Here is a 27,687-nt window from a genome sequence, read left to right as displayed (position 1 = left end):
GCGAGAGGCGAACCGTACGTCGGATGCCGGGAGGAGGACCAGTCATCCCGCTGGAAAGAGGTCGGCTCCTTCACGACGGGCGACTTATGGATGAGCATAATTTGTGTGTACGAAAACGTCTCACGGCCGCGGTTTCGATATTATCTTCGATACACACCCTCAGAAAGGATTTCTGATAACAAGACGAAAAATATTCTTGACTAATTTAATCGTGTTACAAGTATAAAAAATATGAAAATAAAACAATTTTTAATTTAAATCAGTAATTTCTGTTCTTCTCTCTCGAATTAAATAAGATTGTCTTACTGTCTTGAGACAAGAGTAACATGTACAAATTTATGCTTATATATTCTTGTATGTAGAATAATTTGATATTAGCGCCACTTTATAGTAGGCTTTGTCGATGTCGACGCATCATTTTCTCACAGTCGCTCGTCGACTCGGCGCCGTCCTTTATTCGGATAAAACGGCCAATACTTATGTGTTGCAATCGAAAATCGGTAAAGTGTTTCTGTTATTTACAATGAATAAGTGCAATACTCTACAAGAAATATTAAAAGATATGGAAATGTAAGTAAGTATATACAATATACTTACTTGAGAAATAAGATTCGAGATAAGACATTTCCATATCTTTTGCACTTATTCATTGCAAATAACAGAAACACTTTCCCGATTTTCGATTGCAACACATAAATATTGGCCGTTTTGTGCAGATTCTACAAATTCTCTTACAAGAATAGAATAAGATGTCTTTTAGATCTCACAATATTCTTAAATCAAGAATATCTTGAACTTGCTACAAATTTGTATCTAAATCCTTCTGAGAAAATGAATGAGATAGCACCAAGATTATTTGAATCTAGATTTTCGAATTTTCTATTCAAGATTAAAATATGCTTCTTTTCAATAATAAATATGATTGTCGCTATAGCGATTTTATTTTATGATAGATTAAAGAGTAATAGCATTAAGTCCAGAAATCTTTTCTGTGGGTGCACGCTCTCGTGATCATACGAGAGATGCGATCGAAAATATGAAGCATTCTTGAACTCAGCGACGGATAAAACCATTATCAGTTGGTACCACCCGATTCAGAACGGGGTGTAAAATTCGCTAGATCTTCTAATCAAGCGTTTGATCAATTTCGGCTTGTTACGATTTATTAACGATTCGTATGTTTATTAATGATCCAGCGCGAGGTACCGATTTTGCCTATCTAATGACTTCATCAATCTTTGTATCTGGAAAGTGTCTAGAATCGCAGGCAGGTACTCCCGCCTATTCATTTCGCTCTCTCGTTACCGAATCAGGCCTCGCTAATAAGACAGTCGACGAGCGATAGCGTACGCCCGTACTCGAGCTAGTTGGTCACGGAAGACAGGGAACACTCCGGAGCGTCGCGTGCAGGCGTCGACATCGGTGTCGGCGTCGACGTCGACGTCGGCGTTGCATATCGAACGATCGCCTTTAAGAAGCTAAACCCCGGGGCGAAAAGTCGCGCATGCAGCCGCGCGTACATTCGATCGAGAAGTCCAACTCGGCGGGTTTCACAAAGCCCCCGGCTTGCATTGCCTCTCGCAATACATACGTAGGTATGTAGGTCGTCGTCTGAAAAGTTTATACGATAACCGCCGTCGTCGTACGCGCTTAACAAAATCACGGGGAGGGGGGACAGCAGAGAGAAAGAGAGAGAAACAGGCGACCGCAGAGACGGCAATATGCGTATTGTGCGTGTCTGACATGGAACCTGGCAGTCGGACTGATCCACGTGTAATTATTCTCCCGAGATTTCGCCGGCGCGAAATCCGCGCGAGTCGCGAGCACACGCGTGTATAGGTACGTACACGCGCGCGGATGCTGCCGCGATATCGCGAACTTTCATGACGTGGTAGACTGGTTGCAACATCGTTTCGTATCTCGCAACATTGCTGTGCCGTTTACCGGTTTCGCGCGTGTATACCGTATACCGCTCTCTGACAGATCGCATAAATCCCGCGGTATAATACACTCGCGGCTCTTAACGAATTCCGTTCTTACGCTCGTCGATACCTCGCGCCGCGCCGATGAAATATTTCAAATTTGCAACACCGGCGCAATAACCGGCCGTCAAGCTCTCTTAGCGAGACGCTAATGACTAACGTTAATGGTCACGACTTGTCGGCAATAATTTATGTGATAATTATGCGGCATGAATAAAGGCTGCCTGTCAACAGGCTTATTTTTTCATCATTCTTACATATCGTGATAAAGCAAGTCGCGTGATAATATGTGCAATTGTACTCACAAGCGTTTTAAGTTCATCATGTTGCTGAAGAGGAGGTCGGGCAGGTGACGTATCTGATTGTTGTTTAAGCGTAGCTTTTCCACCGCCACCAAATCTTGAAAAGCGCCTCTTTCGATGGTATGAATTTGATTGTTGGATAGTAATCTATAAATAAAAATAGAATCCTTATGTGACCCAGTTGCGAAAGAAAATTATTGACGTATTAATCTATATTTATTTATTTATTTATTTACTATTATATAAATTTGAAAGTGTATATTTTGAAATGCGTTTTCTCAATAAACATGAACTGTATCCACAAGTGTGTTATATCACTTTGTTCGTCTTGACGAGAAGAAGGTCTTAACGTCTTTTTTTTAATAATTCTTTTTAGAGGAAATAATCTATCTATACTATTATACAATAATAGATATGTATATATCTATACCTACTACAAGTTAATTAAACCCTGTTTAATGTAAACTCTACCGGGCAAGGCCGGGTATTAAAGCTAGTAGAGTATAAACAACTTCGTGTATTAGCAGCTATTGTATAATCAAATTAAATCGAGCTAAAGTTCTAATCGTTACATTACTGAATACGTAAGCGCAACTTGAATTTCAATATCATCTTTTCGGATTTATGTTCAACCACAAAAAAAAATTATATAAAAATTAATAAATAACTTGATTAGTAATTCATTCCTTATTCACTCGATGATTGATTTAAACGTCAAAGTAACATCATTAAAAAATGTACTCACAAAACGTGGAGCGTTGCCATGTCCTCGAAATCCGTCTTGAATATCACCGACACGTTATTTCCTTGAAGATCTCTGCAACAAGAAGAACGAGAACAAGTTAGCATCGAAAGTTCTCAACGAATACAAACGGAATAAATTATAAGCATAACTGCCACAGAGTTAAAGTACGTAACCATTCATCAAATAGTATAACACGTTAGTTCACGCGTAATTACACTGCGTACAGTAGAGATACCGTATACTTAAAAGTTTCATCGTACACTGCGCGTACAACATAGTGCAACTGCCGTGGCATAAGATTCTTTGACATACAACTCTATCGATCTAGCGAACCTAGTTCCGTATCCACCCTTGGCGCGGAATAAAAGCTGAACAACCGTGCCAGGGCGAGAAGGGGGCTGACGAGAGTGTGCGGTATCGCTGCTCTGCCAATAAAGGGTTATACCGCTCCGTTACGAGGAAGCGTGAATTTACTCTTCACGTCGAAAAAGGAGAAGACCGTGAAGTAGCCGTCAAACACAGCCGTACGCCGACGAGCGTCTGCCTCCCTCGGGGAAGTTATTAAGGCCTTATTAAATTGGTTCCTTTCCCGGGGAAACTTTTTACCTGACAAAAAGCTCGGGGTAAGAGCTGGTCGGCGCGAGTAACAAAGTCAGCCTACAAGAGCGCTTTCTCTCCTCCGCGCGGATTTCTCCTCTCTCTGGCCCGGCGAACCCGACGTAAATTATTCCCTCGTTTTCGTCCACTGACGTGTAATTCTCCAACGACGACAAAATGACGGGGGGGGGGGGTACACTTCCGGAATCCTCTCGTCTCGTGAGATCTGATGTGGATATCGGGGGGAATGTGAACCTTTCCCATTTTTGCTTTCTACATCGCAATATTATATATTAGGAGTGTGATTTAGTTTTGAGGGTTTTGCAACAGATGGCTGTAGTGTCAGTTTGTTCCAATAGCTGTTTCCGATAACTGTTGTTTCTTACAGTCTTGACATTATCCATGACATTTAGTAGCATTATAGCAATAGATGCGATAACAGTCGTGTTTATATCATCGTAAAAATGCAACTTCCGAAAGCTCTTTAGCATTTTCGACATGCGTTGCTTTTGTTTTTTAATCAAAACAAAACTGCGGCTGACGGTTATAGAATTCTTGTGGAAACTTGTGGTGATTCTGCCCCATCAATTAAGACGTGTGAATACTGGTTTGGACGCTTTAAAAGTGGTGATACTGATGTGAAGGACAAAGAACGCTCGGGACAACCAAGAAAGCTTGAAAATGCAGATTTCCAAGCATTATTGCACGAAAATCCAACACGATCCACTTCAGAACTTGCCAGAGCATTAAATGTTGATCGTACGACAGTTACCAAACATTTACATGAAATGGGAAAAATTCAGAAAGAAGGGAAATGGGTTCGACATGAATTATCGGAAAGTGCCATTTGAACATTTGCATTTCGTTGATCGCCAGGCAAAAAAAGAAGAGTCTTTTGTCTCGGATTGTTACTGGGGATGAAAAGTGGATCTATTTTGATAATCCGAAACGCAGAAAATCATGGGTGGATCCAGGCGAACCATCAACATCCACTCCGAGACGCAATATTCACGGTTCAAAAGTAATGCTCTGTATTTGGTGGGATAGTGTACTATGAGCTGTTAAATCCGCATGAGACTGTCACGGCTGATCGTTATCGACACCAATTGTACAAGTTGAAGCAAGCATTGGACCAAAAACGACCACCAATTGCGAGTAAACGACGGAAAGTGATTCTTCTTCGTGACAACGCTCGACCTCACGTTGCGTTATGAGTGAAACAAACACTATTAGAGCTCGAATGGGAAGTCTTACCGCACCCCGCGTATTCTCCATGCGATTATTATTTGTTCCGGTCGATGCAACACGCTTTAGAGGATACACACTTTCATAATTTGGAAGAAGTGCGAAATTCGTCGACGAATGGATCAACTGAAAAGAAGAGTGATTTTATCGTGGTGGAATCCATCTCTTGCCAGAAAGATGGGAAAAAGTTATAGAAAACGAAGGAATATATTTTGATTAAGGTATTCATTCATTATCATATTTAAATACATGCGTTTTTGAGCAAAAAAACCCTCTAAACCCCTAATAAATCGCGTTATACACGTGATCTCTTTGCATATGTAGCGTTCGGATCGTATCCTCAACTTAATAAACTTTTTATCATGTAGAATTCGCTCTTCTGCATTAAGATTCTATAAAATTCCGCGGACAAATACAGACATTCGCGTAAGAGAATTTTAATTTTATATATTTGTCGAGGGGGCGAGTTTAACTAAGAACATTTCCGCAGCGATATTTTCAAGAAAAACCATGATAAAGGAAGAAAAATCACTCCCGTTGAATTAGTCGCGAGCTAGTTAATTATAATATCCCGGGATAACGACTATGAAGTACTTCCCGCTAACTTTATTAAGATATTAAGCGCCCTCCTTAGTACGTTGCAGGTAATATCTAATTATGAATCATTATACTTGAAGGAAGCTGAAAATACCTCCTGTGGGAGCATGGCCAATCGCATTATGGAATCGAGGCCCATCGAACCTCGACGCATAATCCACTTTATCGTCGATTCGATTAATTCTCGACGGGATAAAACGGGTGACGGCTACCCAGCGTCTAACGAGAGCTTTAGGAAGTGTCTAACGAACGATGTCACTTTCCCTGTTATCGTTGTCACTACTTTCCACGGTTCTTTTGGTGGGACGAGCGCGATGAACGTCGTTATAATGAACAAACAATTCGATGCCGGCAGAACGACGGATGGCAACCATTTCCATTTCCATATTTCATAAAAACAAACGATTAAAATTCCCAGCTGAATTATTTGTCAAGTATCTCAGGCTCTGTCCAACTTCCAAGTTCTGCGCAGTAGATTCTTTGAACAATGCACCTTTCTTTTCTCAACTGAAAGCCGAGCTTTCTTTTTAATCGGACTGGAAACAAATTTCTATCGTTACCGTTTTCCGAACTATTTCTCTTGCGATAACTCCAGGAGCTTTCTGCTTTTATTCTGCATCGAATGGATCTCTGCAGAGGTTCGAGCCGCGCCGCTTCCTCCCTCGTTATTACCGCGATCGTTCAAAGTCACCAACGACATCCTCTATGGCGAAATATCGTGGTTCGTGACCGCCGGCAGCTCGCAGAATAAGATGAGAGCTGTAGCGTGTGGCGTTTTCACGACGGATTTGCGCTTCCAGGAAGCCTAATGTGGCCTTTCGCGCAGACTCCGTCGTCCTATGCGGTGTTACGCTCAATTAAAATAGCGTGACATCTTCTCGGAAAGTAATAACGGCGATCGTTCGAGTAATCGTCTTGCATGGAGGACCTCTGCTCAACGAACTGGATGGAGGAGTGTCTGAACGGTGCAAAGAGTCTACCGCCCGAAGCGACAGTTCGTAATTTGTCGTTACGGTGATACGAAGCAACTTTTTTCGACGGAATTTCCGGAGAACGGGTAATGCTTGAGGTCATCTAACGACAATGCTAATTCCGCGAAATTAAATAAAATCATCCTCCAGCATTCATAAAGTGGCAAACGCTTTAGCATAATATATTCGTCTTTATAATTGTTGAATGCAAGCATTAAAAAAACGAGATGAATATATTACAACCTAGTAATTAATAAGAAAACCTCTGCATTCAGCATCGGAAATTGACAATGTAGCGATTGACCGGTGAAAAAGCTGCGTGCCGCGACCTAGCAAGAAGCAGAAATTGCATTAAAGCCGAAAAGAGATTCGCCGCCGCGACGATGATCGCTTATCGTCGCGATTCTGCGATTCTGGCCGTATACCTCGCCATTGACTCGATTCGATCGCCACAATGATGCCGCTCGGAAATCCAATAGCCTTCCTGGAAGGCGCAATTTTCATCTTGCACTTTTGCCAGGCGGCTCACGTACCGGCTAACGAAATTACATCTCGCGTTCGCCGGGACATCCGCTAAATACGTTTCCATGGATTTTCGCGACGGCGGTGGCGGGATGGGAGCGGAGGGAGACTCCACCTTGACGGTGGTAAATCTCTGATGGGACGAGGGACGGCAATGAGGATCTGAAGGAACAGAAGGAGCAAGGGGGAGAGAAACGGGCAGTCGGGGTGTTGGTGACGGGTAGACAACCAGTCCAAGAATAAGGTGTTAGTGGTACGTGTCTATATTTGAGTTGTGGCGGGATGAAAAGGCAGAGAAACAAGGGTGGAGGTGAAGATAGGCTGCTGGCAGATGTAATCAAAGTTTGCAGACAACCGCCCCGAACGAGAGAGTCCGCGAGGAACACAGAGGGTGGCGGAACATGGGGGAGGGCGAAACGGGAGGATACCGCCGCGGGATCGGCCGGATATCCGGTCGTATCTCGCACGTGGCGCCGCGCGTTGTCGATACGCCTGCTTAATGTCGTAGAAATGTCTGTCGCGGAGATAAGGGTGGATGGCGCCGTGGCGCGTGACAAGGTGAGACGCATCTATGGGGAGGAGGATCGAGACGTGTGGCGTCTTCGATTTCCCCGTGAGCTAAGCCGCCGCGCCCTCGCCCCCGCGCGTCCCGCACGTGGATTTGGGAATCGAATGATTTATGGGCGGTGATTATATTCAGGCTTCGCGTGCGCGCAGCTCTGGCATCGTCTGCATCGTCGTGTATAGGTACCGGCTAGGAAACGCAGCGACGTGTAATCCGCCATCTGCTATACGCGCGCGTCAAAACGTCCGGCGGATGTAAGGCATAATTCGTCGTCGATCAAGATGTGGTATCGGTGCTTAAGGGTAATGGCTCGGCTTTCAATTTCAATCTCTCTTTTTCGATTTTCGGCGTGATTATGTGATTATCTCAAAATGATTCGTTGTATTTTGCCAGAGTACTTAAATAATGAAAATTCCTTTAATTCTTGTCCTTATCAAGTATCATATAATAATGTCAGTAAGTCACTTTCTAAAATTACTATAGACAGTTAAGAGAAAAGATATTTTTAATAACAGTTATTATGAAAATTCTCAATACAGTTACTGGTAGAAAATGACTGGTAATTATTTAGTTTAACGGAGCAACCTCGGATGACCTTGACCTTGACATATATTATAGAGGTCACCCTCCTGAGTGACCTTCAAAAGATTTTAGCCGTCGCTCATTGTTTATTAAAAAGTTATTAACAAAAGAAGTTTAATGATTTTGCACGAATTTTCACCTGTCCACGCGAAGCAAGGACTTGAGTTTGACATATATTACAAAAGTCACCTTCCCAAATAATCCGCACTAGGTTTCACCCGTCGCTCGTTGTTTGTTAAAATGTTATTAACAAAAACGTTTAATGAATAGAGCATAATTTTACGATATCATATACGTTTACGAAAGAGTATATTTGATGGAATTTTACCTTTAAATCAGAAATAGGTTTGGGTTAGGTTATATTTTCCGAAACTGGAGCCCCGGACACATACGCTCGTTTTCAGCCCGCTTCGCGGGAGGGCGGGGGGAGGGGCTTTGCCTCTCCCCCCGCCGGAGCCGGTGTTACAGATTTCACCATACAAATTTTGATCACCTAGTACATGGCACGGATTCTGGCGGGGGGAGGGGCTTCGCCCCGCCCCCCCCCGCCCTCCCGCGAAGCGGGATGAAAAACGAGCGTATATGTGTCCGGGCTCCAGTTTCGGAAAATATAACCTAACCTAACCTAACCAGGTTAGATTAGATTAGGTTAGGTTAAATCACTTTCCTTCCTTCGTTCATATTCGTCGTTTATGTCTTTCAATATTCAAAATAATTACTATAATTTCGAAACTTCATTTGTTAATAACTTTTTAATAAACAATGAGCGACGGCTAAAACCTTTTGAAGGTCACTCAGGAGGGTGACTGTGACAGCATATGTCAAGGTCAAGGTCATTAGAGGTTGCTCCGTTAATATAAATAATTACCTGTAATTATGTCGAACGATTAGCAATCGTCATCAAAAATATAACGAAATTAAGCTAACTGGAATTAAGCTTGTCTGAGTTTATTCTAATTTTGCAGCTCCTCCAATTAAATATTTAATATTATTAAATATGCAGTTTTCGATTATTTCAAGATACCTCTGTGAGGGTTGCTTGACGTCGTATGCACGCGTGTACGTGCACGGCACGAAGAAAGTTCACTGCATCTACAACGCGCCAATGCGCCTGAGCTTGTTTATGTCTCAGTCGCGCAACTTCTTCGCAAAGTTACGGATCTCTGACGTAATAACGCACACCCTGTGGCAATAATATCCGCTTGCAGGCCGATTTATTTTCCCGGGAAAATATGTTTTCCCAGGATAGGTAAAATATGTTCCACCCGGCCGATAGATTGCGTCCCCGATTTCCAGCGCTGCAGCGTTCACGGGCGCTCTCGGGTTCGCAGATGCAGATAAGTTGAATATTGCATTTAGAGCGACTGTTCATTCCTGCGATCGGGTTCCCGCTCCGTGCCATGGGAATCTCGCAGCGAAGGACGAACGGAGACAGCTGCTCGGTGAAAACATCGTGTCAGATAAGAAAGAGCGTCACCGCTTCACGGGGAGAAAATATAGTCCTCTGCATGTCGGCGCAGAAATGCAAATGGAATCTCTTGATTGAGTTTACCGGCGAGGCGTCGACGCCCTTGATGTCTCCGACGGATCCGGCGGATCGACGGGGGTGGAAGAGAAAAAGGCGAGAGCGCCGGTAGTCGATTTGACGTATCGACGGCTCTCCGTTCGAGCCGCTACTCTCGAATAATCTCGACGGTTGGAACGTAAAGAATGTGAACGGCACGCGGTCCGTTCCACGAATGAATGCACGATCGGACAGTTTCCTGGAGACTGCTATCGGGGGTTGCTCGTAATTGAAATCTTACTGGCATTATGCGTCACGGCGGGCGTCGGCGTCGGCGTCGTCGCCGCGCCGTGGACTTCCGCGCGTTTCTCAAAGAAACGTGAACAATAATTTGCAACGCCGTTCCGCCGCATGACGGATGACGCCGGCGTCTGTGCATATCGCGAGACAATAATAGCGAGGGTTGACGACGAGAATAGTCGATTCACTGTACAATGCTTCGCTATGGAGGACGATGGCGTTTACGCGTATTGCTGTCCTCTTGCGCCGCGTTTCGGAACAATGCAATTAACATAGTGTTTAAACTTGAGCTTTGGCCGTATTACTGCGGAAACTTATTGCGGCGAGGAGGATTGAAGCGTGCAACAAGCACTCGCGCCGACTCCTGAAACATTCAGGCGGGATTCTGTGCTGTGACATTGCACAGCGCGATCGCCGAGCGCTTGAATTTGTCGAGCTGGCGTGCCTCCAGATGAAATATCTTTTTTTTGTGTGACCAGTCATTCCTCACACCCGCCCGTCCTCGTGCCAATTCGGTAAAATCAACTGTTAACGATCGTCAGGACACAGAAAATTGCACTTGCGTGTCGGAACATTTACGGTACAATGCGGTGACGTCAATCGTGATTTGTCAATCGCGTGGCGCGTTATCGAAATAAAGTGCTAAGGATGAAGAAATTGGCCGGCAGTCGCGAAGTGTTCAGGAACATGAAATCGGCAATTAATGCGACACATTAGTCATAAAGATATTAAGAGAAAGAGGAAACTGCACATTTGCATAAATTCCTTGTAATTATGTTGCGGTAAAATATCACGTTGTACTGTCACAAGAAATGAATTTCATTTATTATATTTTTCAAAAGCGCCTCTGCTCATCACACATTCACTTTCCAAAGTGAGTAATATTCCCGTAAAAATTATAACTTTATTTTAACAATAAAAATTTTTGAATAAATTATAAGTATATTAATATTATATCTCATTATATTTTATTCTCTCATTATATTTTATTTTATTTTATTTCCACATACCCAGACAGTTTCAAATCGTGCATTTTGCACGCTTCAAAAATAAACTATTAGCTATATAATTATACATAAGCCCATTTTCAATCAACCTCCAATGGCTCCAACTGGTCCCAACCCTTCCACAGGCAAGACTGCCTCGGCTGACATCGATTTACAAACGACCATTGTTTTCAACAAGGGAATCATTTGATCCGTCTCCGAGCAGCGCCAGAGACATGGCATTCAAAGCGATGTCATGTTTCTTAGACGCAGTCCAGAGCTGTAATAACAATCCCCGTTTGTGGCGCAGGAAAGCGGTCGGTCACTAATTCGCCACGTACATTTTAGCGTTTCTCTGCCAGCTGTGCACGACGGCCTGTTAGCGTACACCTAACGGTAGAATCGATGCTAAACATCCCCGGCTACGTGTACAAACGAAGAGACGGAGAAGCGCCAAACTATTGCTCCACTTTCGCGGCTGTCGGCCGGCGATTCGTTTGCCTACGCAAATGGTTCAGCAAAGACAAATGCGGGGTCGCATATAAAGAAGCTACGTGAACTGACCTAAAATACGGCGAAGAAAAGCTCCAGCAAGTTTGCACGAAGCGTGGTAATTGATCGATCGATTTATCATTCGGCCGGCAAATTACTTCTTAATTTGTTTCTGCGTGCTTACGGCCTCGAGCGAAAACTAATAGCGCACGTTTCGCGGAAGGCATACATTTTCCGTTTGAATTACACAGAATTTCGAAATGCATCATGAATATCGCTATTTCGCAGAAATAGATAGGGATAAATAAATTATGATTATAAAGATAATCACATACACATGTATCTTGCACAAACATATATTTAATGATCCATATAATATGTCATATAATATAATATGTCATATATAAAATCCATATATAATGTGGATCATTAAATATATGAATATTTGTGATAATTATTCTCACTGCTTTAATTTTTAATATATTAATATAAATACTATTTTATATTTTATATAGTAAAATATATTAAATGTTGCGATTTTCCTCGATACTGCCCTCATGAAAATTTATTAAGTTCTTGCTTGGCTACGATTGATTAAAATTGTATGACATCCTTTCGTCGATTAGCATCGATATCGTGCAAACATATCGCAGTGTATTTCGTTATGTAGCATTTACCGCCGAGGTAGATATTCGCTCTCCATTATTTTAAGTGGCGACGCTTATAATGTAACCGAGGGCAGTAAAATATTGTTTCGCTCGGAGGATATATTACACTTTTAAAAATTTCTGACGGTGTGGGTGGTTCGTTAGCGGGCGTAACTAGTCAAGAAAAATAAATATTCGCCCACGTGGCGCGGCGGTGCAACGTATGACTCCAACTGCAGAATATGGATATAACCCGGAGCGTTTTTACAATTTAGATAAGCACTCGCGCTCGCGTATATTCGAATTGTCAATCAATTGCAGATTCCGCTATGGGCAATAAAAGAATTCCCAACAATGTTATATGTTACCACGTATTACGTATATTATCTTGCAAATTACTATTTACAAAGTAACATGTACGCGCGAGTTTCATTTGCACGTACCGGAACACAAAAATCAATTTCTCATAAACATGCCAGCAAAATCTTGCGACACGTCTGAAACCGCTTTCGCGACCCTTGCAGCCACCCGAAGCAGCAATTTGTATCGTTTTATCCAGCGGAAACGTATGCATCTCCCTCAAGGTTTCCTGACAGCCGTACATTGCCCGGTGCAACTGGTTCAGAAAAGACAAATGCGCCGGTATGTATAACAACGAACGTGGACTCGCCGTAATGCGGGGTAAACGGCGTCGAGCCTCTTAGATTTCAGATAGTCCGTGTAGCCGCATGATTTTTCTCCAAGTCCTTCTCCAAGTGGACCGACCCCATATCGCGAGACCATAAAGCGGGCACGATGACCCACGCGAGTTTTATCGCGATGGCGTGCATCTCACGGGCTTGGGAGTATCCACCCGCGCTGTAAAACAGGATGTACCCGCACGTCTATTACACTCGACGGTGTAATTCAGGAACGGGGCGGAATGCGTTAAATGCTCGAGATGCTCACGCGCGAGATGAAACTCACGGTGAGTTTCTGCGCCGGCAAGAGCGAGGACGCGCGCGTCTGCCGTGCGTTACACCGGCGATTATTCAAACGGCGGAAAGAAGGGAAATATGATAATCGGCAATTATAATAATCAGAGAATACGCCGTAACAATACTATCGTTCGTTATCAATGAAATGCGTGACCTGCTTTTGCTTCTCGAATATTTGTCAGACTTAAACGCTTTTAAAGACCCTTTAGCAAGATGGCAGGTTTAATGCGAAAAATTGTCAAGTTATATTGGTTGGAGTAAATGTTAATTATATTGGTATATTAGACTTGAAACATGTTGTGTCAAATACATGTTTATTACTGAAAATTGCGGATTGGAAAACTAATTTTGTGTAATAAATTGGAAACCATTTCTTCTTTTTTCCGCTTTATTTGAACACACCATATTAAGTATAATATATTACGACAGACAGAAAAAAGAGCTTCTTGAGAAAAAGTAACCGATTGTATTTGCAGGAGAATGTTCCACATCACTCATGATGTTCTGATAAAATCGAAGCGTTACGCGTGAATTGCATCGGATTTGCGGTGCGTGCGCATCAGTGCGCGTGTTTGGCATCAGAACGCGGCAATGCAAAATGCATGGTACGCCTGCGTGAGACCAAAGGGATTTCTCGGGCTAACGCTTACATAATCGCACGTTATAGGACAGCGGACGGGGGATCAAGCGAGAAGGCGGTCAAACGTCTGCTCCCTCGCGCGATTCTCCCGAAAGAAGCGGCGGAAAAATAATTAAGAACTTCGGCGTGGAGATCAAAGAGCCGAGTTCGTTAAACGACGACCCCGACGGCACCTCTACCTCCGCGCAATCAACGGATCGCACAGCGGCATTGTAATCAAGATAATTAAACAACGCCGTCCGTCCTCCGCTGCCTCGCTGCGAAATATTAAAATCATTCGAGCTTGCCCTCACGAGCACCCTCACGGCCTCGCCGTCACATCGCACGGCATTCGGCAAACAGTTTGCCGTTCTTTTCCCAATGCGATATAATTGTTTCGCAGCCGACCATCTCCGGGGACCAGCGGATGCTGGCGCTTCGCGTTTCAATGCGGGTGCACGCGTCGGCGTCGAGACGATCGCGACCATTTCTGCCAGCCGTTGCACTCTGCAAAACGGCGTCTGCTGGCACGGCTCGTATATCGTTGGCATTCGCCCTGTTTGACCGTTCTCAAATCGTTTTTGTCCTGCCATTAAGAGGGGTGAGACACACATTATGCTTAGTGACACTTCTGTTTGAAGATGGCACGCCTAAAGATTAAGTAAAGCGAGCTGAGTTTTCCGAAACATTGAATTCTGAGGTCTGTACTTGATCTAAAATTTTTTAAAAATTTTTTGATAATAATCCAGGTAAATATTTCGAAAATATTATATAATTTAGATTTGAAAATTAAAAAGAGCTCATATTTTCTTTCTGTATTTTATTGTATGAATATATTGAAACTCAATGTAGTATATTATGTATAGTATATATATGTATATATAGATTCCACAATTATATAATATGGTTATTCAATAAAATATTCAACGAACTAAGACTGACGAAATTTGTATAACCTGCTTTTACGTCATGAACTAGCATAACTGGAAGCATAAATTCGCCTTATTTATAGTTACGAAATGTCCGTCAGACATTCACATAGAATGTTATAGAATACCGTTAATTGCAATTCATGTGGCTGCATCAGGTGAATCGTGACTCGTTAAAATGTATTTTCCCTACATTAGCTATTAATAAATTACGGAAATTATTGCGAAATCTCGTCTCGATCAGCAAATACAACAATTCGCCACATTATCAAATAAATACGGGCATTTTTAATTTTTTGGTGGAAACGTAAATATAAGATTTTGTTGTATACATTGCATATCCACTCTTAAAAAAGCCGTGTTAAATCAAATCGAAATCATTGTTGCCTCTTTTCCGCGACGCTGATTGGTTATCTCGATTCGCGTTGTGCGTTATGTTCAGTTTAGATTACCATCGCGCGGCTCTCTTCGCGTGGAGGTTAACAATTTGGTAGAGTGTCATAATTGTGCATATAATAAATAACAGATATAAGATATTATTGTTCGAAAACATTATTAATATTGAAAAATAAAATAGCGCGCGCCTGTGTTGTACTGGTAACAATATAAATAGCACAGAACTCCTCGGAAAAGAAAAACATGTTAATGGCTAGAACTTTTTCATTTCTAAATCTAAATGATTTTCAATCGTCGAGACCTCTTCGCAATATGCCAAATAACAGTATAAATAGCACAGAACATCTTGGAAAAAGAAACAAATTTTTTAATGGCTAGAACTTTTTCATTTATTGTTTTAACGAATTTTAAATAATCGAGAACTCTAGGCGATATGTCAAACAACAATATAAATAGCACAGAACTCCTTGGAAAAAGAAAAAATTTCTAAGGGCTAGAACTTTTTCATTTCTGAGTTTACGGTATTTTCAATAGCAAAGAACTCTAGGCAATATAAAAAAATAATGATATCATCAACTCAGAACTCCTCTGAGAAGAAAAAAATTTTAAACTCGAGAACTTTTTCGTTTCTGAATTTACGGTATTTTCAATAGCAGAGAACTCTAGGCAATATAAAAAATAATGATATCATCAACTCAAAACTGCTCAGAAAAAGAAAAAATTTTTAACCCGAGAACTTTTTCATTTCTGAGTTTACGGTATTTTCAATAGCAGAGAACTCTAGGCAATATAAAAAATAATGATATCAACAACTCAGAACTTCTCGGAAAAGAAAAAATTTCTAAGGGCTAGACCTTTTTCATTTGCGTGTTTAAAGGATTTTTAATAGTCGAGGACTCTAGGCAATATGCCATCTAACAATATAAATATCACAGAACTCCTCGGAAAAAGAAAAAATGTCTAAGGGCTAGAACTTTTTCATTTATTAATTTAACGAATTTTAAATCATCGAGAACTCTAGGCATTATTAATATTAAAAAATAAAATAGTGCACGCCCGTGTTGTACTAGTATTGTAAATTACTCAATATGAAATTGTTAATTGATGCATTTTGAAATTATAAAATTGCTATTTTACATTTTCGAACTTCAATTTATCTTTATTTCCATCATCGCAAAACTTCGTAGTTTATACGAGAGATATTTTTGTATCAGATTTTGAATTAGTGCATTGCACGAGAAACGCGATCCGGAATGTTGTTAAATATTGTCAAAGCTTTTACCAGTAACATCACCGTTATTAAAGTAGATATGCTCTTCATGGTTAAGTAAAAAAACTGCCGAGTAATATAAAAATTATGCATTAAGATTATTATTAATACGAAAGCAGTTTGAAAAATAGAATTAAAAAGAGATTGAAAGTTTCTATTTTATAGAAAAAAATATCGAAATATTATTACTCATAATAAAAAATAATTTGATAAAATTACATTTATACAGAATTAGAACAGCATAAAGTAAATAAATATAATAATAATAAAGCATAATTAAAATTTTAACGATATTAGCAAATTAATAATTAATACTCAATATTTTTAAAACGAGGCTGTCGTATCTACATAGTAAATTTCATAATTATAATTTGTAAAATTATATCACTTTACCGTTTATTATTAATAAAAAACTTAAAGTATTAATAAAATATTTCTTTTTCTTATATAACAAATATTTAAAATATTTCCTTTTTGTTCCTTTTAATTAATATATTATTATCATTCTTCTCCAGTCACATTATTGTCCATTCTATATATTCTTTATATTCATATATTTTATATAATGAAGAGATTAAATAATATACTTTTGTCGAAATGATCATGTAGCATTAAAAATGCCGACAATACAGTGAATGTGCAGTGGCAACGATCCTTTTTCTCCATAACATACGCCCAGCAATTAACGAAAAACTTCTCGAGGCGGAAGTGCCCGTCATAGCCGTACATTTTAGTGCTTCTGTTCATGCTATTTTTTCCGCATGGAATAGCGCCTGAAAAAATGCTTTTGCCTTTACGTCATTTCTTCTGCTCTTTCGCATCTCTCATCGTCACATCTCTCATTTTCATCATCATACCACCATTACGTTTTCGTACTCATATAAACGTACATGCTATTACATCTTCTCCTTTCTTGATTGTAACGCCCAAAACGCACCGCACCTTTTCTGATTCCTCTCGTCGTGTCAGAAAGACGCGCAATTCTGATGATTATTGCGATTTAAAAAAGAAGTGCAAATTTCAGACTCGCATATTAAGAAAACTTGTATAATTATATAAGATAATTTCACAGATTTATTACATTCTCTTATACATGTTTATATCTTGGTGTAAGCTATATTTCGTAGTAATTTTGTAATAAAGTCGCGGTTCACGTAGACAATGCAAGGTAATGTATTATAATAACGTTCACAGAAAAAAAATAATAATAAATTATATAATATTGCTGTCAGGTTGACATTGCCACGCGCTACTTTCTGGGTCACTTTTACTAGAAAAGCTTTTGCTAGGAAAGCTAAATCACGGACGATGACGCTGTTCATTTGGGATGTAAAGTTACACGCATACTCACACGCGGGGACACGAGCGTAGCGAGTACGTAACGCCGCGAGCGAAACTTAAAAGGGTGCGTGAGCGGTGCACAGCGAGGGAGGAAGAGAGAAAGGAGAAGAGAGAGAGAGAGAGAGAGAGAGAGAGAGAACGCGGTGTGCTTTCATGCTCGGAAATCAGGCGTCTAAATCTAAACGGCGCTGCGACACGACGCCTCTTTCTCTTTCGTTTTCCAGGCGACGACTAATTACCGTTAACGCGAGTCGCTTAATTAGCGCTAACGTTAATGCTTCGCCGTCAAGTCTTGTGACGGAGACGATGTCCGTTTCAAGGTTGCTGCTTGTCTCTCTCGAAGATTTATTTCGTTACACTCGGAATATCATCAGATGAACCAGGAAGGTCGACTGGTAATCGAAAGGTCTTGATATAGGTCGAGCGGTCCTTGAGTTTTTCATGTCGGACTTATTGTTACGTAAGTCGCTGTGGAACGTGAATTATAGCGGAGCTCACGCGCCTCGTCCGCGTCGGATTTATCGACGAGTATGCGGAACACACCATGCAAATCATGGCTATAAAATATTTAGGCATTTTTTGAAGCGGGCAACCGAGTTGGCAGATGGAGGTGGGAGAGAGAGAGAGGAAAGTACAATACAGTTGGTTACATGAGCAACGGGATTACTCGCCAGTCGATTTCGCGATAAACCAAAAATTGAGCCCGCGAATAATTGAAATGCACCGTCCGGGGCTTATGTATTTTTATGTTGTTAACGGCGCCCGAGCAAAATTCCGCGCGAAGAAGCGTGGAGGGAAAATGCGCGGTATCAGTCAATAAATATGGACGTATCGGATTTTTGTACATTTTCGCGTGGGGAAAATCCGCCGCCTCTGAAAATAAAAGAAGTGACAATGCCAGATTTTTGCCGGAGGTTACGATGGATTTGTGTTTCAATTTAAAGTTGAAACTTCAATTTAAATTTCTCGGTGCTGGCCGCAATAACGACACGTTGCAGTCCTCGCGCGCTGTCGTTCTCTCTCGATATGTAAGGCAAATCGAACACAAAGTTTATCACTTGGTATTGGCATCCCCCTATGTTTTCAGAGAAATATTCTACGCAATGTGGAGATTCCGCAACAAATTGAATAAATAATTCTGCAACTTCGATGCTGGCACTCCAATACCAAACTTTGAATTTAAACGATACGTCATTTTCGTTTAACATGCATTTTTCGGAAAATTACTGCTTTGTCGCCTGCATTCGCACGGAATCCGCGGGAACGTCATAATCCCTTTGCGCGATTGTGTGTACGGTTTAAACAAGAAAACGAAACTCACGTGCCAGAGTATAATCAAACTCGGTATTGTAGAGGATTCAGTAATTAGGGAAAATCGTCCGTGCTGCTACTTGAAATGTATGCTCGCGTAATTGAGCGTAAGTTTGCGTTTTTCTCCCGTCCGTGCGACGTTTCACGAGCGTTATCAAGATGTTTTTCCAGCACGAAAGAAGGATTAATGTCCTTCACACTGTATGAAAGGCTAAACCCAGGAAAATATCTTTTCAAGGGAGAAGCCTTGAGCTTCGTTTAAAGTCAAATAACATTAATGAGTTTTGTTACACTGTGCAATACACTTTATGACTGAAAAGTTAAATGTTACTCGTGCAATTTACATCGTATAAATTTTAACAAAGTAAGAAAGTTTCATATGTAAACAAAACTTGAAAACATTAAGTTTGTTACGATAAATTCTCAACTGCATAAATTATCCGAGTTTTATTGTACGTTCAACTGTATCATAAATATGCATGATTGCTGCAAATCCATTAATTTAAAAAGCTACACTTTATCAAGTATGTCCTCTTAATAATTTTGAATTCGCTCTGCAATTGACATTATTGCACACAATTTTTAGAAAATAAAATCCATATATTTAATTATATTTTATCTGCAATCAATTATTTTTAACTAATATTTAACATTCATATTTCCAATTACCGTATCTAAGCAATATCAATTTATCAATTTATCGTTAGAATAGAGATGTTCATAAACTATGCGATGTTTATAGCTATACATTTATAAACATGATCAATTTCAATGCTGCGAATAACAACTCCAGCGGAGTCAAGTGTACTTGCATGTTATTCTACAGTCCTCGACGATGGATTGTAAAAGAACCATAAAAGCGGTGTGCATGTAGGTGGTCGGGCGTATATGACATGGTTAGGATCAAAGAAGTAAAGTCCTGTCCCTGCATTTACGTCACAGGTGGCGTGAAGAGGGCGTGATCCCCTGCTCTTATCTCAATTAACGTCAGTATTAATAACTTATCGCGGTTTCTACTAGAATTCCACAAAGGAGCAAAGGAGCGGGGCGTTTCTGTACTGCTTTAAGATTTTATTAATTAACGTAGTGTCTTTCAGAAAAATTTAAATATTTTACAATTTTAAATATATTAGAATATACAATATAATATGCAATGCATCGTTATTGCGAATAAATACCCAATACATCTTAATACTTGATGGAAACCGTGTATTGATTTATATTCGTACAGGAGGTACATATCTCAGAATAACAAAACAGCGTAACTAAGTAAATAAATAATAATAAATAAATCCGTGGCACGTGTACTTGGTGCCTTCTCTGCCTGACTTTGATAATCAAATCGGAAGTATACTAATGCGCGTTTATGGAATATTAACGTTGACTTACCGAAATTCAAAAGCATAAGCAGGTTCGCGTTGCAGCGTGCATCGAGGATGATGCGCGGCACTATTAATAGCTATATTTATCGCTTTCGTGCTGCATGTGCTACGTGTAATGTAAATCCCTGGCGATCCGCCCTTGTGTAATATCGCGGCTGCGTTACGGTGCGGCACACGTTACATTGAAGTTGCATTAAAATTGTAATACCATGTTTTCATAATACGCTCGATGCATACCGACGCGATGCGTATTTCTCTGATATATTTAACGTATTATCATAAATACCATCGCGACTGATCGTACCTGCTTCGGTCGAATATTCATCGCTGACGGCTACGAGCCATTTTGCAATTTAGCATTTCGATGACATTTATTTCAGCGTTTCTGCGCATTTGCATGCCTGTCTTTTACGACGCCGCTCAGTTGTGATAACAACATTCTTGTGCAATGCGTAATACCGCACAAAAGCAATCTCCTTCAATCTGTACGACGTTTCTTTTTTTCAAGCGTAAGGGATATCAATTATATAAATCTTTATCGCCGTCGCGGATTTATTTGGCGAAATTTCGAGTGGTAATCGGACATTACGATTAAAAGCGACATATAATCCGCGCGTGCAAGACTAGAAACGCTGCACGAGAGTAAAGCACGTCAAGTAAATGCGCTTTGATCGCTGCGGTTCAAACATTTGGCACGGTATTTGCGGACAAAGAGCCGCGGAAAGAGAGGGAGGAGATCGCGGCGTGTACAATGCACCTATTTTTCGCGCTGTTCGCGCACCATTGATCACTCTTTTCCCCACTAACGCGTACATATGATCGGGCAAATTACGCCGCTCATTTTGCGTCTGTTTTGTTACGCGATATCGTATCATCGGCTCTCGCCTAATTGCTATTCTAGGCAGCCTGTAGGCACGCACTGCGGTATAATAAAATGCGACGCCGATACCTAGCAACGAGTCAGAAACATTTTACAGGCATTTCAAGCTGCGCGTTAATTTTGTTGCGAGCACTAAAGATCATTATCAAAGCATTTGAAATATAATCTTATTCTAGCTTGGCGAGAGCTCGATACGTTCTCTATCGATGACGATAAAAAAAAATAGACCCATAGAAAATTATCGCGTTTTAAGCGCGAAACACTTTCTCGGTTTACTTGGATTTCTGCGCTAACAATGTGTCTATTTGCTGCGGAACGTGATGAATTGTACTGCTGCGGTAAAAGGGAGATAATGGCTGACCGAAATGCAGCGCTGAACAGTTATTAACCTAATGCAATAAGCAGCGCATTGTCCTTGGTAGCCAAGTTTCGGCGGTTCTGCTATATAATATTCCCCGCAAGTTGGTTGATATGAATTTCGCGCATGCACCATTATTGAAATTGCGGTTTAATTCCACCTGCCGCGTTACATCACGTAAATTGAGTTATAAAAAAATAAAGAAATATATATACAGGGTGGGGCAATGAGGATCAACTTGTTCTTCAAACGGATACATCGATGAAAATTAATAGGATTTTAATGTTCGACGCGAAGGCTGAGTGCGATTAGGATATCGTTCAGCGTATAAATTTTGCGCTCTCACTGAATTTTTTGACATTCTCCATAAATGAGATCATTCTCCATCATGTCGACTTGTTCTTCAAATGAATACATCTTGCACGATTGACTTATCTATCGATACTACTTTTTATGTTTATCTTAGCCTGTGAACTTATTAAGATGGCCTTCAAAGGGTCTTTGTTTTCATTGAAATAAGTTTACGTCACTATTTATTTTCATCGATGTATCCGTTTGAAGAACAAGTTGATCCTCATTTATGAGGAATGTCAAAATCAAAACATTCCGACAAAACATACTAATAAAGCGTCATTTCGTACATCTTTTAAACGTAAATTTCATTTAATATAAAAATGTATTTTTTATCGTTTTCATTTACATTTAATCTTGTTCAATAATTTTGTGTCATGAGTTCCGTACTTGTTTTAAGCTCTATAAAATTATGGAAAAAAAACATACCGAACCTATTAAAAAAAATGAAGGTGACCTTGATATCTTCGAAGCGCCTCCACCAGGACAAAAATTATTATCGCCATATGTTAGCCCCCTTCGTACCGTATAATTTTGATTACATAAATTTTCCTCTGGACCTTATAAATTAGAAGATATTTAAGGTGGTAATAGTTATTGCCCCACCCTGTATATATTTCATAGTTTATTGCTCATCCTCTAACAAATCCTAGGCGTCACGTCGTTATTGTCGCTTTTAATTTTAAACTCGAGCGTTTCGGAAGTTCTAAAGCGGATTTCGCGATTTATGAGTTTTTGCACGCATGCACACCGAGTGGGGCTCTCTTGTACACGCGTCACCGGGTAACAGGTACACATTTTATCACTGTGCGGCCGGAAATAAATTCCGCGGCACGCAACAGGAAAATTTGGCTTTTTAAACACGGCAGGTATTTATGGGTAATACAATTTTCTGCGTCTCTCTCACGTTGCGTTCTCTGTCTCTCTCCCTTCCACGCGCGCACGCGCGTGAGAACAACTTGCCGCGAATTTTTACTTTACACTCATACGTCACTACCGAAGCGCGTCACTCTATTAATTCCGGTCTTTGCGCGCGACGGATCATTTGTTTGCTACTCGTGTAATTAAAGTAAACGAGTCGTCGACTGCACGCGTCGGACCGGCGCGGCGCGACGCGACGGAACGGGAGCCGGAATGGGGCGACGCCCGTTGTTTCCTTCGAGAAATCGCGAGCGCTAACGAGCTCGGAATGCCTTCAATAAATATCAACGTTTTAATTAACATAATGCGGCGTCTTTATTGCCTGGCGTTTATCGTTGTCGCGTAACTCTCGCGCTCGCGCCGGAACGCGTCACGCTTTAATTGCACGGTGCCATTATAAAAGCTGCCATCGCGATATAATGCCAGTAGAATCATGCAATTGAAAGCAACGCAGACTGAGAAATGTCGACGAAGAGCCGATCGCAATAGGACCGATTCGCCTTTTCTTGCCGGGTTTGCTCGACGGATATGCCGCTTAAAAATCGATCGTGCTGGAATGGTCATTTCTTACGGCGGAGCCGGCACAATGCTGCACTTTGTGTACTAAAGAACTCTTAATTTAACTCAAACTCTAAATGCAAATGATTTAAATTTAGAGTAAATTAAAAATATTATACATAGAGTAAATTATAAGTTAAAAATGAATAGTTAAAATAATCTATGTGGAACGAATCATCGTATCCATGCCAGTCCCATGTTTTTCAATGAATGATTGACGGGAGCTGACGATAACGTATCAAAGAAATGCATTGGCTCTCCGCGTCCAGAAGTTGCGAGTGTCGTAAAAAGCAGAAAGTAGGGGCGTCCATTAGGAACATTAAGTAGCATTTCGGCCTCGTCTAGTTCGTTCCTCGCTAATGGATTCATAATCTTAATACAGGCCGACCTCGCGTGTCCACGCTCGATTCGATTACCTCAACCGCGGCGGTCTCCGCTTTTTCTTACCCTCGCGAGTCGCTCCCTTCCCCCATTCTCGTTTTAAGATACTGCTGGGAATTAATCGCGATGGTCCGGGCACTCACGTCCAACGATGGATAAAGCCTTTTTCCGCGCGCGTGACGCGACTGTTACCATTCGCTCGAATCCACCCGGTAACGAATGTTCAGGAATTAATAATACATGCACACGTACCTCCACCAGCGTGAAAAAGTCAAGGGAGAAAACGTAGGGAGACCATCCATTTTAAATCCTCTTTAGCATAGTGCATTTTTGTACAATGATTTGCGAGAGAGGATAAAAGGGTCTCCGGGGTCGCTTATAAATAAACGAGCAATTTTATTAAATTAATTAAAAATCATACATACTGCAGATCTGAAAGTTTCTTTTCGCATATCGCTATTGCAAAATCACGGGAATTATTCCATCTGTTCAGTCTTTGTAGATTTGCTTTTAAAGGACTTTAAAGGACTCGTTCTCCATGCGATAGCCTGCGCGCGCCGCGCGTGGATACTGCGACGGCAGAGTCGATTAAAGGTTTTACACCGCCGTGTATGCGATAAACCTGCAATATCGGATTGATATTAATTAGCCGCGAGGAAGCACCATAAAGACATTACGACGGTACGCCGCAGACCCGCGGGTAATTATTGCCGGTTTAATGCCCCATCGACCGACAACCCCATAGAACAGCGGCGAGAGCACACGTTGTCTCCCGGCAACGGGAGCTACGAGAACATCGCTGCATGCTTTATCGTCGCTTTTTATGCCCTTTTCCTTTCGGCGAAATTGCATTCGCTATGCGCTGTTCTACCATGCGTCACTGGCACGCGGCATCGATTTCGCTGCAACGCGTTGCACACCTTGAACATTTACTCGTCGAACGTTATCGCGTTTAATAATTTTATCGTGAAATATTAGCGTTGCTGAAATTCTTCGGCTTCTAAGTGCTCGTATTGACTCTATACTCTGACGAGGCTATTGCGACGTTAGATGGAATTCTCGTCGGGCTGCGTTCGATATTATTAATAAGGAAAGATCGAATAATTCGCGTGTTTGTTTCGCGCGTATATTTTTGCCCCTATTACTTTTATAATTATATCAAAATTAAAAAATCCGTTTGAAGTGATTATAACGTAGTAGTTATGCGTAGTACGGTTATTATGCGACAAATTAATATCATTCTGTCTTTGCAAATAAAAAGATAATTATTTTAAATACTCAGGAAATTCTCATCTTTCTTTAATCTTTTCCTTAATCTCGAAATGACATTATTCTACTTCAAAAATATTAACGAATGTGGACACATGTATTAGGCGGAAATAATTTACTTTGTTGCTAATTTTTCAATTTTTCAGTCGAAAACTCGAGAATATTATAAGAAATCATTTATTTTAATGTCAATCTCGATAACACACCTTGCACTCCTATTAATTAAGCTTTATCGAGACGTGCGACTCGCGCTAAATCCACAAAAGCGACAAAAAGACCATCGTTTATACGTCCGCTTTTTATCATCAGCCGCGTAATTATGGTAACAGAGCCAGCGGGCAGTCCATTAGCCGTAATAATTCCATAAAATCTGCTTCACTAGCGCGAAAAAAAAAGTAGAGTCCGCTCGTTGCGAGTTTTATCGCCGGCTGTTTTCTGCCCTTTCCCTTCCTTTTTCCGGAGGATCTCCCCTTTTCGTCCACGTCCAGAAATTCGCGGCCGGCGTATCGTACCTACTCCCTACCTACTATCAACCATGATGCACTGGTTTTATGGCGTCCGCTAAAACGGACAGTGCATATTATGCCAGCGGGTGTGTACCTGTAGTCGCATTTACGTGCCACGTCTAGAATCCGATACCTGCTGCGTTTGCACTTGATCCATATGCACGCAGTCCGGCATAATGCGCGCTTCGATAAGATCATCATTACGCATAACGTGCAGTGTGTTTGAGGAGCCAGTCGCATTATGCCTAAGTCCTTCCTACGAAAACAGGCCGACTTCACTGTTTGTTAATATAAATAATACCACTGCGAAAAACATTTTGCACACGCAGGTATCTTATTCTTCAATTAATAATATGATAAAGGGAAAAAGAATAATAATAATGAGTTTATTACTTGTGAAATAAGCAAGGAGGAGTATCTCTACGATCGCTTTCCTACGCTTTCGCGATGAATAAATCGCGTCGTTACGTTGTTACGTAATGACAATCGATTTTCGCGGTCCGCTCTATATGTTTGCGTGGTAAATCGCACGCATATAAAAGCCGCATGTTAGGATGGTCTTGCCACGGCATGCGATAATATTGACCCGCACGGAGAGTTTGATATGGTTTTGGTGGCAACCAACCCAGGAACACGCCATTACCGGCTTGGTACACCGTAATAATTTAATGGCGCGAACTGGGTCAATGCCGGTGAGACGGCGATATTGCTTTTATAGCCGTGCTTTCGTGCGAGCAGTGTCGCCGGCGAGCCGAGCAGATTTGCATTACAAAAGGTAAATCTGTTTCGGGCTTATCGCGAGTCGAAGCTCGCTGGAAATCGGCGCGCCGCGCGCCAAGTTTGCTTCGCGGCGCGGCGGTCATTTTTACTCCTACGGCTCGACACTCCGAGTAAAAGTAATTCGTTCTTTTCGCTCGGGATCGGCTTGGCGGGTTACGGGTGTAACCTCGCGAGTGTTAATCTCGCAGGAAAGTGCGCCGCGCGCAAATGGAATTCGCCAGGTGAAACTCGGCAATCGCTCGCGGAGAGTTGCCCGATAAGCCCCGCCGAGCAAATTGCATTCGTGCATTCGCGTGCTATTGGGGACGTAGGACGACGATATGATAAGTCGCATGACGAAAAGAGCCTAGTGAGAGCTCTCGGTCGATATTCATTTACAGCTTTAACCACGTGAGTGGCCCCGCTCAATCTTAAAATATCGCGTTCCTCGCAGGTACAATCCGTCAAGAAGTGGCTTTCAAAGCCGCAGAAGCCGTAAAAGACGCGAGATCTCATTAACGATTTCCGCGGATCCTTCCCGGATCGGTGCAACGAGAGTTGCATAAGTTGCGCACTTTTCTGCTCGCAAGCTCGACTCTCCGAAGTAACTTCGAAGGCGCGCGAAAAAGCGTCTCTCCATCGAACATCCCCGGGAGTTTCGAAGGCGAGCACACTGCTCAGAAATATTAGGGGTGTGATTTAGTTTTGAGGTTTTTTTTTGCTCAAAAACGCATGTATTTAAATATGATAATGAATGAATACCTTAATCAAACTATTTTCCTTCGTTTTCTATCACTTTTTCCCATCTTTCTGGCAAGAGATCGATTCCACCACGATAAAATCACTCTTCTTTTCAGTTCATCCATTCGTCGACGAATTTCGCACTTCTTCCAAATTATGAAAGTGTGTATCCTCTAAAGCGTGTTGCATCCACCGGAACAAATAATAATCGCATGGAGCAATGTCCGGAGAATACGCGGGGTGCGGTAAGACTTGCCATTCGAGCTCTAATAGTGTTTCTTTCACTGATAACGCAACGTCAGGTCGAGCGTTGTCACGAAGAAGAATCACTTTCCGTCGTTTACTCGCAATTGGTGGTCGTTTTTGGTCCAATGCTTGCTTCAACTTGTACAATTGGTGTCGATAACGATCAGCCGTGACAGTCTCATGCGGATTTAACAGCTCATAGTACACTATCCCACCAAATACAGAGCATTACTTTTCAACCGTGAATATTGCGTCTCGGAGTGGATGTTGATGGTTCGCTTGGATCCACCCATGATTTTCTGCGTTTCGGATTATCAAAATAGATCCACTTTTCATCCCCAGTAACAATCCGAGACAAAAGACTCTTCTTTTTTTGCCTGGCGATCAACGAAATGCAAATGTTCAAATGGCACTTTCCGATAATTCATGTCGAACCCATTTCCCTTCTTTCTGAA

At 41.4% G+C, this 27,687-nt stretch overlaps 1 protein-coding gene across 2 annotated transcripts in view; it reads right to left on the bottom strand.

Annotated features, from left to right (window-relative positions):
• Positions 1-27,687, bottom strand: part of LOC105279403 (protein slit) — a 392,017-nt gene that overhangs the window by 32,635 nt on the left and 331,695 nt on the right. For both annotated transcript variants that reach the window (XM_011339144.3, XM_011339145.3), the window contains exons 2-3: positions 3,030-3,101; positions 2,288-2,431 (exon numbers count right to left, since the gene is read on the bottom strand). In XM_011339144.3, the coding sequence (XP_011337446.1) occupies positions 2,288-2,431; positions 3,030-3,101 (216 nt within the window). The remainder of the gene's footprint in view (positions 1-2,287; positions 2,432-3,029; positions 3,102-27,687) is intronic.

Source organism: Ooceraea biroi, chromosome 2 (assembly GCF_003672135.1).
Source record: "Ooceraea biroi isolate clonal line C1 chromosome 2, Obir_v5.4, whole genome shotgun sequence".
In the NCBI taxonomy this organism is placed as follows: Eukaryota; Metazoa; Arthropoda; class Insecta; order Hymenoptera; family Formicidae; genus Ooceraea; species Ooceraea biroi.
This window is presented reverse-complemented; position numbering and strand designations above follow the sequence as displayed.